We start from the raw sequence: 13,077 nt of genomic DNA, 5'->3' as shown, positions 1-13,077 counted from the left end.
CAGAAGGCAATTACATTATAAAGTGACGTAAGTTACATATATATATATATATGCAACCAGTGGTGTCTGACTCTGCGTTTTTTTTTTGTTTTTTTTTATGTTTTCTATAATTTTTGTCAGGTATGTTGTATTTTGTTTTAATGATTTAATATACTCCCTTTTGTTCCGGATTTCTGTGGGAGAGGAGTGTGTTTTACGTGGGATACTGACCGGAGGTTTTTTTTTAATGTTTTCTGTCATTTTTGTCAGAACAATAAACGGAGACTGCCTCCAAGGGCACACGTGCGGGTGTCGTCATTTTAAAAAAAAAAGAACACAACGCAGAGTCCGATACCACCGATTACACACACACACAGATATATATATATATATATATATATATATTTATATATACTTGAATAAAGTAAATTGAGAATAAATGTAAAAGTAATAAAGCAAACCCATGACACTTTCTATTATATACTTTTATTTTGACATTTTCATTCCTGTTTCACCCAAACTTTTTGCCTTGACAATCTTACACTTGTATATGTGTGTGTGTATGTAAGTGTGTGTTTGTGTGTGTGTACGTGCGCGCGCATTGGGGATTCCCCCCGCGTGACAAAAACAGCTTCGCCTTTCACATGTCAGCTCTTCCCCTTATCGCCTTTCATTGCTCATATGCTCTCCGCCTGGAGCTCATGCTGATACCGGATATCTAGACGACGGGGCAACTGTTTCGCCTCATTTCGCCTGTTTTTCATCCCATTTCCCGCAGTCAGGAATGACCGCCGCGCGCCGTGGAAGCCCGCATTCGAGGAGGTAATGTATCCCCGGATAGTGGCATGAGACGGAGCCGGTCATTCCTCTGGTTTCACGAAAGGAGCGGCAGGCTTAAGACTCCCCCCACCCCGGTTCCCCCATCTCCGGCCTTCACATCACCGAGCACCCGCCACCAGCCGTTGAATCCTCGCGGACGGAGGGAGCGGGAGACCCGGTGAGAGAGAGAGAGCGAGAGAGAGAGAGAGAGAGAGAGAGGGAGGGAGGGAGGCCACCATGTCGCGCGACGGCTGCGGGAAGGATGACTTGCTGGAGGATAACCGCACAGACTCGGGTATTGACTCGTACCGCTCCATACTGAAGTCAGAGGAGCCCCGGGAGCCGAGCACGGACTTCAGCGGGCCCCGGGACAAGTTATCCGCCACCGGCGAGGAGCGCCTGGATTCAGCCTACGCCTCCTCGTCCCTGACGGTGGAGAGTCTGTCAGACATAGTGGGGGTCTGTTCACTGTCCAGCCCCAGAGAGGAGCAAGAAGAAGAAGAAGACAGCAGGGAGGAGGAGTGTGGACAGGACGACAACCCCCTCACTATTATCACTGAGGACGGAGACACGTAGGTTTCCATTGATTTATTTTTTGGCTTCTTGTGTTAAATCAGATTATTTGACCAGATCCAGGGTTGCAGCAGGGAGTTCAAACATGCTGACTTCAGAGTTTTAACACTCCTGGGAGTATATGAACAACAAACTGAGAAAAATTTATTTGAAAGTTACTACAAAAATAGTTAAAGGTTAAATTTAATAAGCTTTAGTAGTGAGATATAGTGTGCAAAATGGCAAATGAGCTTATTTATTCTGTATTTCTTCGAGCTATGGTCTAAATATTGTAATGATAAAGCGCCAAAATTCTGCAGAAAGGTATAGTTTGTTGTATGTTCAAATGACAGCAATGGAAAAACATGTAAAGCAGGGGTGTCAAACAAAACTGGCCCGCCAAAGGGTCCAATCAGGCTTGTGGGATGAATTTGAAAAATGCAAAAATTACACAGTCAAGGGTGTCAGGGTCAACATACAGTCCAATTTGATCTCAAGTGGGCCAGACCAGTAAAAATAATAGCATAACAACTTATAAATAACTCCAAAATTTTGTCTTTGTTTCAGTGTGAAAAAGTAAAATTACAGTATGGAAATGTGAATAACAACCTGAAATTTCTCAAGGAAAATAAATGCAAATTCAACAATATTATACCTCAGCTAATTAACTTACAGATCACAGTGGATATACAAAGACACAAAGCATTCAGTAACAGGCATCTGGAACTGAAAAATATAGCATTTAACTTTATGATCAAAACTTGTCTCAGACTAAGACTCAGTTATACCTTTTGGCTGTCACTGTCAATATGTCATTTTTGGACTTTGCAAATTCATCCCATAGGCTTGATTGAACCCTTTGGAAGGCTGGTTTTGGCCCACGGGCCATATGTTTGACTACCCCTGGTCTAGGAGGCAACTTAACCTTTGAACAATAATACATATTAATTGGTTTTCAAATCATCCTCCCTGTTCTCTGCAATAATTATATCATGTTAAACCATTTATTAGCCTATTGCAATGGCCTGTCAGTGTGTTAAAAATCATTGAGTCCATCTATTTGATCTATAAATAATAAGAAAATCGCACATTTTTATAGATGCAGTCTTTTTTTTGACTACAGAAACCTATTGGAAAAGGTATAAATCTTCAGCGTTTGAGAAAATAAAACCAGTATAAAGTTAATTTATTCCTTGAGTATTCAGTCAGAGCTCTGCTGGTGTTCAGTGAGCTCAAACAGTGCTGCTTTTTTTTTTTAAATTCTGGACTGACACAGAAACTTGACTTGTACTTAATGAAGTCTGAAAATCACAATGAATTTAAGGCACTGTTTTTGTCACACCTCTGGTTTTCAAGGGGATTTCATGGCGATGTGATACTGCAAACTTTATAATGAACTTTGCCCCCGTCATGAATGTGGATGTACTCCTGTGAGGCGTCTCTCAGTCAGAAAACAGAAGTGAAACAGAGAGGCCTGGACTTCCCCATGTAACGCAGACAAAGCACATGCTGTGAGGCAGAGCTGTGGCTTTGCTTTTGATCCAAGAAACTTGTTGATCAGGATGGGACAGTGTGTACTCATGTTGTTATTAGTAGATCCAAGAATTCACAAGTTGCTCTCTGGCTTTCAGCAGACCAGTGGAAAGGTTTCAACCACCTCTGAGAATGTGTTGGTTACCTGCCACTGCTACTGTTCGCCTTTTAGTTTGAGTCAATGAAACTGAACCTTTTTGCACACAATCCAAACACCTCACCTCCACATGCAGCTCAATCAGCCCATGCAGACTGTCGTATGTGACCCACACATCTCACGTTGCTTTGTCATCATTCTGCTTTGACGTTGAAGAGAACCTGCTACTGACTCCTGCAGTTTAATCCAGTGGTTCACACAAGTGCTGCAGAAGTGTTGCTGTGTTTCTGACCTCTTTTTGCTTCCGCTTGCTGATTGTTAGGTCCACATGGTTTCATTCTCACACCCTAACTATAGATACCTGGGAGGAAAAAAAAAACACCTGAAACACACCGCACTGCTCTGCCACGGCTGAGAAAGGATCATGCAAACATTAATTTTCCCCTGTGGGATTTTTTTTTAAACCTTATTCATTCAAGTCTTACTCAAACCAGGAAGTCCCTCTGACACCCAGGCGTTTGCTCACAGGGCCGCTGAGCTGGTGGGACAGATGTATTAGTCTGCAGACATTTAAATCAGGATCGGTGATGGCATTTTGGACTGGACAAAAATGATTCATGCACATATTTACGCAGACGAGTCATGCTTTTCAAACACGCATGCCAATGAGGGGATGATTTTATGGGGTTTACAGGGGGTGTGTGCAGTTTCACAACAGATATTTCCAGCATTTAGGAACTTTTAAAGAACAAATTGTATATGTATAAATAGCAAAAGTTTCAGTGGAACCTTTATCTGCAGTGGTAAGATAGATAACAATTGACTTTGATTCTTATTGTCAGGTGATTCCTCATTACATTGTCACGTCATGGCATTAGAATGAGCCATTTAGATCTACAGAGGGAGTGAATCGCCTTTTACAGATTCTACCATGTTTCAGCTCACGAGAGCTCTGCTTTTTTGTTTTACATTACACAGGGTTTCTGCAGGTCATTAAAATGCATTAAAAGTCATTAAATAGATTTTGTGAAAATTAAGGCCTTAAATGGCATTAAAAAGCATTAAATTCGATATCCAGAGGCATTAAAAAATTAAATACACTTGATGGAAAAAAAGCATTGTTATTCACGATTTGTTTTGCTTATATAAACATTTAATAATTTCGATTGGAAATACAATGTGAGGATTGACAGGCGGAACCGTTTAATTGACTATTGTTTATGACCGATACACAGTCACAAAACCACATGCTTGGAATGCAACGTACTGTGAGCGTGCTCATGCCATGGCGAAAGAACAGAGGGAATATTAGCAAATGTTGGAAAAATCGGAAAATGCGAGTTTCAGCAGAAGTGACTGGAGGATGAACTATTCAGAACCTGGTTAAAGCCTGTCGATGGTAAACTCATGTATATGTAAAACTGTATCTGCAGTTGGACATGGGCATTAAATTTGTTTAAAGTGGCATTAAAAGGGAATTAAAAAGGATTAAATTAGATTTGCTGATACCTGCAGAAACCCTGTTCCATTACTAACTATGCATGAAAGTGGAACATAGTTCATGTCAGTTTAACTAAAAAGACCACAAAGGACAAACCAAACACTGGGGGACTTTTCTTTTGTGGTCACCCTAGTGGGCGGTGAGACAAAGGGTATTCAGCTGATTGCAATGCGTAACTCAACCATTAAATGCCACTAAATGTTATAGACTGCTGAAAACATGGAGACTGTGAACAACGTAGTACTGAATTATTTAGTTACATCATTATTTTTCATTATTTTGTGTTGAGAAATGGGCACAAAATGCTGAAATTAGCTTGATGGTGCACTGGAACCAACACTCAACATGACCCCTCCCCTTTTATTATAGCATTATAAAAAACTAGAGCACATTAGCATCAGTATTTCTCCCATGTGGTCATAACTTAATACATCTACAGCCTATGTCCTGTCATGGAAGGCTGCTGGTTTGATTTGTGTGGTAATACTATAAAAATACAGTTTTATCACATATGGAGAACATACTTTTGGTAAAAATCAGTATTGCAGAATTCCTCTGGTAATTTTTACACAGATGTCTTTAAAAACCACATGTGGCTACGGTTGTGAAAAGCTGCAAAGACAGGAAAACCCAGGATAATGCAAGTAGGTTTCATTTAGGAATTGAAAAATGTGTTAAATTCTCATTGCACTGCTTTTTGGTCATGCTTTTTTAGGATGTTAATAAATCTTTTAATTAATTTTCCTTTCATAATGCAAGACGATATGTGACCTAGAGGGACAAAGAACAATTTGTGTACAGATAACACTAAAGAATCAGAGGTTTGAATCAGTGGTAACATGCAGTTAAAACCGAAGCAGAATGGAAGGCCTGTGCACAACGGTTTGTGGGAACTTTTGATCCCACGCTGTCTGTCTGTAAATGTGGCACCATTTTGGTTTGAATGTATTTTGGTTCAAATAAGAAAAGAGAGTAAAGTAACTGAAAAACAACAATTTACAGCAAAAAAGTAGAAAAAAAAAAATCTACTTTATTCATGACGTGGATAAAAATCAGTTTTACTTTCTTGCTGCGTGACGTGACAGGTGTTCATATAAATAAATATAGATAATTTATCACAAAGTCTGACTCATTTTTGTGCAAATCTTTGTACAATGAGGCCTGGTGTTGTCTAAGGTTAGACTAAATTAAGCACTAATGCTTGGTTCCATTTCCTGCTTTTTTGCACACATTTGTTTGCTACAACTTCCCACTCAGGTTTTGAGGTTAGTGTGTATTTGTTTTGTCTTTCTTTTGCAGTCGGTGTTTAAGTTCAAACCTAGAAGATGTAGCTGCTGATAAGTAGATTCAACAAGCTTCTTTAATTTAAATGCTCACTGTACTATCTTCTCCAAAAATCTCTGTATTGCTCAACACCCCAACCACTAAATCTTGCCATTCAACCCACTAAGTGTTACATTTCGAGGTAGTCTCTAGAGATGAATAGTGAGGAAAATTATGAGGCAATATTTTCTGCCTCGTATTGAAATGTGGCCTTTTTCAGTCCATTGCTCAATAGTAGAATGAAGTAGGCCTGCAGGTTTTTGCAAGTGTAGCGGATCAGATGTTTATTTCCCTTTGCCTTTCTGCAGAATCCTTCACTTAGCGATCATCCATGAAGAAGAACGCATAGCTCAACGTTTGATAGAGATATTCCCGAAAGAAGTCCTGGACATCCAAAACAACTTGTACCAGGTGAGTGCAGTTAAACCCCGACTGTTTCAACCACACAAACCCACTGTAGCCTCAATCCTAACGTACTTCCCCAAAATAAGTGTCTCGATTGTGGAAACAGTAGCATTATTTATATCTCTGTACTTCCAGAGAAGCGCTGTTCCTCTTTATTTGCAGTTCGTCCTCTCTCGGGGACGTCACTGTGGGTGGTTCCAGGGTTAACTCAGAAGGGACTTTGAATGGAAACTCCCCTCCTCTACCTCCTGTAGAAACAGAGGCGCATGGAGCTGTGAAGAGTATCCTGGTGTGGATGTGGGCGGGAGAGTTATTCCAGTCGTTCAGGCTTTTTCAGGGGTAGAAAGCCGAGCACAGGCAGCTCAGATTAACACAACAGTCAAAGGAAACACTGTAAGATGCAAAGTTAAGTCTCAGCACTTCACTGCTGTGACTCAGTTAGCCATCTTCGTTTAACAGTCCACTGAAGTTGCCTAATTTCCTCTCTAGTCATTCTAAGATACATCTCACATAGACAGATATTATGAAGAATTCTTGCGTACCCCTTATCCACCCCCAAACATTTGCAAACAGCTTCCGATGTATTGCATACTTATCTTTTTTGCGTCTTCCAAAGATACAATCAAGTTGTGCTGCAGAGTTGTCTTTACAATTTGGCTAAATAATTCTCAAAAATCAAGCCCATTATAAAGGCACATGTATTATATTTTGCATGGGTTTTTAATTTCAGTTTACCACTAGTTTTAGGTACTTTTTGTTTTGGTTTAACTTTGAGGAATTGACTACTTTTAGTTTAGTTTTTAAATAGATTTAGTCTTAGTTTTCGTTTTACAGGTATTATGAGAAACACTGGATTTATAGGAGATGCTTTCAGAATATTAACCCATAAAGACCCGAACATCCATGTATCACCAAATGCATCTACTGATCTAAACTGTTTAATACCTGTTGATCCACTAATACTATCAATACACGTAAGTAATTGGTGTAAAATACAGTTAATCATCTTTTCATGGTTGTCACATATGACCCATTTGGATGTTCAGAGGTTCCGTAGTTACCGTGGAAACACCATCATCTTCTACAACATTGATTCACCAGTAAAACCCATGGAATTTGATAAATGACATTGATGGAAACACTTGTTTTATGTTCAGTTAATTATATCTTCACCAAAAAAAAGTCACTTTGTCTTCAGTTTTCTCTGTTTCTGATATAATAACCCTCAACTTTAATCTGAGATTTTATGAACATCTACATGATCAGTGAATTAATTATAGGAAAATATCTGATTTCCACTGAAAAAACACAGAATACAGAATATTATATTACAATAAATGGTGATAAATCACTTAGGAAAGGTTAAATATAGAGAAACATTTTTTTGGGAACTCCCACAAAAGTAACACTGGGTCTTTAAGGGTTAATGGTCCGTATGTTGTCCTTTAATACTGTGTTATTGAAGTATTTATGAGAATAACTTTATTTAATCTGGAAAATCTCAGTGCACATCCGGAAACACCGGTCTTTTTTTTTTTTTTTTTTGAAATGATCAGCCTCTGAGATTAAATTTGCTAAATCCTACATACATTAATAAGATAAATGATAGAACAAATGATAAAAATGCTGGATGGCTGATGTTTTCAGCATATATGACCATGTGTGATTACACATATTGGTTTATGTACATTCATACAATAGATTTATAAATCTTCCACCAGAAAGAACCTGTAAAGTGAATGTATTGTAATGATCAGACATTGTTTTGAAGTAGATCTGGTTGCTCTGAGACAAACATTCACCCATTCTCTCATTAATTCTCACAATTTCACATTTTGACCCAAGTCTGGTTCTTGGAAACTACAGCCAACCAGCATTTTTGACTTAATTTTTCTTTATTAATGATTCAAATTTGGTAAAGTTCTGGAGGCATTTTACTTATAAACCAGTGAAAGAAGCTGACATTACCTGCAGTTCTGCTATTGCTTTGGTTTGTGTTTTAATTCAATGTCAGTTAATTATTTTTCTACTACTAGTTTTAGTTTGAATTTTCTGTTAACTGTCACAATCCTGTTTTTGTATATTCAGTATTTTTGTTTGATAAATCAGTTTGAATGTATTAAAAGTGTTTAACGGTTAATTGACTGTTTTATTTAAGCTTTTTGTTTGGAAACATTCTGGCATGAAAGATAAGTGTTACAACCACAGATGTGCACTTTAGTTTGTGTGTTTCATGGTAAATGTTTTCCTCTTATGTCTCTGATCTCCAGAGCCCTTTGCATCTGGCCACGTACCTGAACCTGACAGAGGTGGTGAAAGGCCTGGTGGAGAAGGGAGCCAGTCTACAGCTGCAGGACCACGACGGGAACACAGCGCTGCATGTGGCCTGCCAGCACGGACAGACCCAATGCGTCAGTCACATGACCCAAAATGTCTCCCCGAGCAAACTGGCACCGGTTCTCGAGACCCAGAACTGGAGAGGTACGAGAAAACCTCTTATTTAGACATTTAGATGGTTGTAGGAGTAAACTGAGCATGTTGAAATGTAAGATGGCCTCAACACGGTCTACAACGTCAACAGTTTTGACATTTTCAGTGTTTTTTTTTTGTAGCTTTTTTTCTGTCTTTCTTGATTTCATAATTGCTTTTATTTTTATTTTTTTATAGAGGAGTTCACCAGTTTTGTCCTCATTAAGTTTTAGTGTCAGTTATTATAAGTACAGCCTTGGTTTATAGAAGCTGAAAAGGGAAGGGTGTGAAAAATCATCCCACCATTATTCAGTAAAGGTCACATATTGTGCAAACCATTTTATTCTTGTACATCATAAACCATTAACACATGTAGTTAAAATAAGAGGCAGTATAAATGGTCTAAATGACCTTCAGTTCTGTTCTATTTATTTGAACTGATTTTACATTTGTCATTGTAATTTGTATTTAGTTTTTGTCTTTTGAAATGTCTTATATTGTCAACGAGATTATTTTTCCGCTGCTGGTTTTATTTTTCTTTGTTAATAATAATAATAATAATAATAATAATAATAATAATAATAATAATAATAATAATGGATCAGATTTCTGTGGCACTTTTCAAGGCACCCAAAGCGCTTTACATGATTGATCCATTATTCATTATTTAACTCTAATAACCCTGACAGCTTTAATAAAGGTGACAACTCAGCTTTTTCAGTTTTTACAGCACTTTTAATTTCCCCAACTCCTGACACTGATCCATTTTGTTACAATGTACGACTTTTAATCCACATTTGAGCCCTGGTTCCGTGTTGTAATCAGGATTTGTACCTGCAGGTCTCACTTGTCTTCATTTGGCTGCACTGAACAGGCAGCATCAGATTATGAAGCTCCTGATGAAAATGGACGCGGAGCTGAATATCCAGGTTAGTCTGAAAAACGACTCCTTGCTTTACTGCCTGAATCGTATTGTTTCGTTCTAATTCTTAATGACTAGTCGTGACTGGAAAGGTGCTTACGCTCTAAATCTTTCAACTCACAGAACAATAAAAAGTAGTTTGTGAGTCAGTAAATCTGCACATGCACCTACAGCCACCTGTTGTCTCCAGGAGTATTAAAAGTGAGATGTTTTGAAGGCTTATGTACAGGTTTAATTGAGTTGCCCTACAGTTTACTACGTGCGCTCCATTAATATTCCAGTATTTGTATTTATCGCTCTCAGACTCTGTTTACTGGTCTTATGTTGTGTTCCTGTCTATAAATCCACTGCACCTGTGCAATGCTGATAGTGATATAGCGATATGAGCTGAGCTTGGGGCTTCCTGCAGGATTCATGAAGACATAATTAGATTTGAGATATGATTAGTCTGGCCAGACACTCTTAACTTTCTATTGATGGACGGGGACATGGCAGTCCTGAAACTACCCCAGACATTCCTCTCAGTTTAAGTCACCCACTGAATATATCGGCCTGCGTCACACTCAACCCATTGTGATCGTTGTTATTATTGTTGTCTCCGTTTTAAGCTTCAACAGTGCACAATTTGTAGTTATCGGTGCATACTTAAAACCTAAACATTGCAAATTACGATAAAAAAAAACATTTATTTGAAAGAAATTGATTTCACAAACTGTTTTTTCCAGTGATTATTCAGGTAAGGTCTTTATGTCACAGAAATCAACATACTTAACTGTTAATTGATATTAAATGTTATAAAAATGGCAAAGTGTTTGATTTTCCTTAAATCTGCTCTACCTTTTGTATATAATTTAGTTTATACATGTATTTTAGCAGTCAGTGTAATCTTTCATTCTTTTTTTATCATTGTTGTCCTGATGTTTCTGTTTTCATTGTGAAATTATCACATCATGGAATAGAATAGAATAGAATAGAATAGAATAGAATAGAATAGAATAGAATAGAATAGAATAGAATCATTACATTATTATGAGTTTTCTATATGGAAATAGTTGAATTCAGTAAAGAAAAGAAAGCGAGACACTTTGCCTTCTAATTGCAAGATCCTGAACCTATAACTATGAGAAAAGTTTGCCTAGTTGCCAGTTATTCTCATATCAGATGGAATATAATGGAAAAAAATCCAGATTTTTACCCAAAAATATTAATATATCTTTGAAGAAGAATTAGATCAAAATAGTTGTGATTGACTGACTCTAAATCCATAACACATATTATTATTATTATTACACTGAACAAATAAGATGCATCTCTTTTCAGTGGTTTCAGTGTTTCTTTTTATGTTCTATTATTTCCTAGTTTCTTAACCCTGTTATTTTTTTCGCTTTCTCAGGAAGGTACGAGTGGGAAAACGGCTCTTCATCTCGCTGTTGAGATGCATGACATTACATCAGTGAAGCTGCTGCTCAGCAAAGGAGCCAGTGTGGACGCTGCCATGTTTAACGGCTGCACGCCGCTGCACCTCGCGGTCGGAAGGCAGGACGCCACCATCGCTAACCTGCTCTGCCAGTCTGGAGCTGACATGATGCTCCGAAACATGGAGGATGAAACGGCACTGGATCTGGCTGATGGCAATGATGATGTAAGTTGATAGACGTTCGTTTTATTTACTAATTAATACTATTATAAATTATAAATTATAAATAAATTAATACTGTTTTAAATGACTTCATTTGTTTGTGTCTTTCAGATTTTGGCTTTATTTCCATTCGATGACATCCAGATCTCTGGGCGATCGGTGGTTGGTGTGAATTTTTGAGCTCTGTGACGTGGAATCTCGACTTCATCTAGAGTCTCACTGCATTTGTAACGTTGCATAGAAAGCTGTATTTGAGCTAAGGTTTTCATTAATAGTGTCTCTATTTGTAGTACATTCTGATTTTACTGGTATTTATCTTTTAGCTAGACAAATATGCACACCATAAGGATCGTACTTCCCTCTTTAAAAGAGAGTGATTCTTCTTTGTTGACCTGTACTTGAGAAATGGTTTAAAAAAACAAACAAAAAAACAATGTTTCTGGGTTAACGGCTCAGTTATTTTGCTTATTTTTGCGTGGTTGTGAGTGCCAAACTGTCTATCCACAAGCTCAAAAAATCTTAGAAATATACCTCTTAATATTTTTAACGTCTACAAACTGAATATTCAAACTTTTATTTTCTTAATGAAGGGGAAAAGGAATAAAGCAGGGAGAAAATTTTATCTGCAATCAAAAGAAGACAAACTGATCTCATCCTTGCTTTTGTTTAAATAACCTGATATTAATATATAACACGAAATGCAGCTTCATCTCTTTGATTTTAAGATTTGCTGTCTTGTGTTGTGAAACAGTTTCTATTTATCTATTTGCAGCAAATTGATACTGGTCTGTGGTGGCTTGTCTAGTTGACATTGCAGTTCTAAGGTCATCTATTTTTTAATAAAATAAAATAAATTAAAAAAGCATTGCACCCTGTCTTCCTTGGGGAACTTAAACTAAAAAACCCAGCCTGTGTTTATGGATATGAGTAAACTTTTTAATGTTTTCACAGAGATAATCTAGATCATGAATGTTAAATGATTTTTGTTCTGCATTGGTAGACATGGACTGAAAGCTAATTGTACATGTCAGTTAAATTCAGTCTTTTAACCTCTGTGTTTCCAGGCAAGGCAAAGACTTTCTAGAAAGAAACAAGTGATGCCAGGCACAATAAACCCCGCCCCTTGCATGTATTGTACCTTATTTTGGCATCGATCCAGCTGATATCATGTCTTTGCGTGTGGTGATGCCAGCATATCAAATGCATCTATATATGTGCCAAGTTTGAAGTAAATTGAAACAAAATTGATGTTTTTATAGACATGAAATTTCTCCCAGTATAAGTAAATGGGAGAAAAAAAAGATTTTAAAAATTCATTAAAAAAAATTGGAACTTTGACCTACTTTTTCCAAAATGTAATGACATCTATGTTGGGTCACTAGTAATTTATAAACCCAATTTGGTATGAATTCAACCCAGAGTTTTCAACCTCGGTACAGACGTTTGAAATTTCGTCCACTATAAATAAATGGGAAACAAAAGATTTGAAAAATTCATGAAAAAATTTGAACTTTGACCTACAGTTCCCAAAATATAATCAGATCTATTCTGTGTCACTGGCAATCTATAAACCCAATTTGGTATGAATTTAACAAATCGTTTTGCTCCTAGAGTGTTAACAAACAAACCGAACTAAAAACAATACCCCTTGCCCTCCTTCGGGGGACGGGGTAAAAAGAAGACAAGATCAACATCAGCAGCAAACTGAGATGAAAACAGGCCAAATGATGCCTTAGATCAGGGGTGTCAAACATACAGCCCGGGGGCCAAATGCGGCCCACCAAAGGGTCCAGTTTGGCCCCTGGGATGTTTTTGCCAAGTGCAAAAATTCCACAGTC

The 13,077-nt window shown here is 37.7% G+C and overlaps 1 protein-coding gene across 1 annotated transcript; it reads left to right on the top strand.

Moving 5' to 3' along the window:
- Window positions 1-597: 597 nt before the first annotated feature.
- Window positions 598-11,749, top strand: nfkbie (nuclear factor of kappa light polypeptide gene enhancer in B-cells inhibitor, epsilon). The gene is made up of 7 exons (XM_030129240.1): window positions 598-984; window positions 1,027-1,370; window positions 6,113-6,215; window positions 8,480-8,690; window positions 9,519-9,607; window positions 10,994-11,242; window positions 11,351-11,749. Exons 2-7 carry the CDS (start codon window positions 1,036-1,038, stop codon window positions 11,417-11,419), a joined length of 1,056 nt encoding a protein of 351 aa, XP_029985100.1. The 5' UTR covers window positions 598-984; window positions 1,027-1,035; the 3' UTR covers window positions 11,420-11,749.
- The last annotated feature ends 1,328 nt before the right edge of the window (window positions 11,750-13,077 follow it).

Source organism: Sphaeramia orbicularis, chromosome 24, assembly GCF_902148855.1.
Source record: "Sphaeramia orbicularis chromosome 24, fSphaOr1.1, whole genome shotgun sequence".
Lineage (NCBI taxonomy): Eukaryota > Metazoa > Chordata > Actinopteri > Kurtiformes > Apogonidae > Sphaeramia > Sphaeramia orbicularis.
This window is presented reverse-complemented; position numbering and strand designations above follow the sequence as displayed.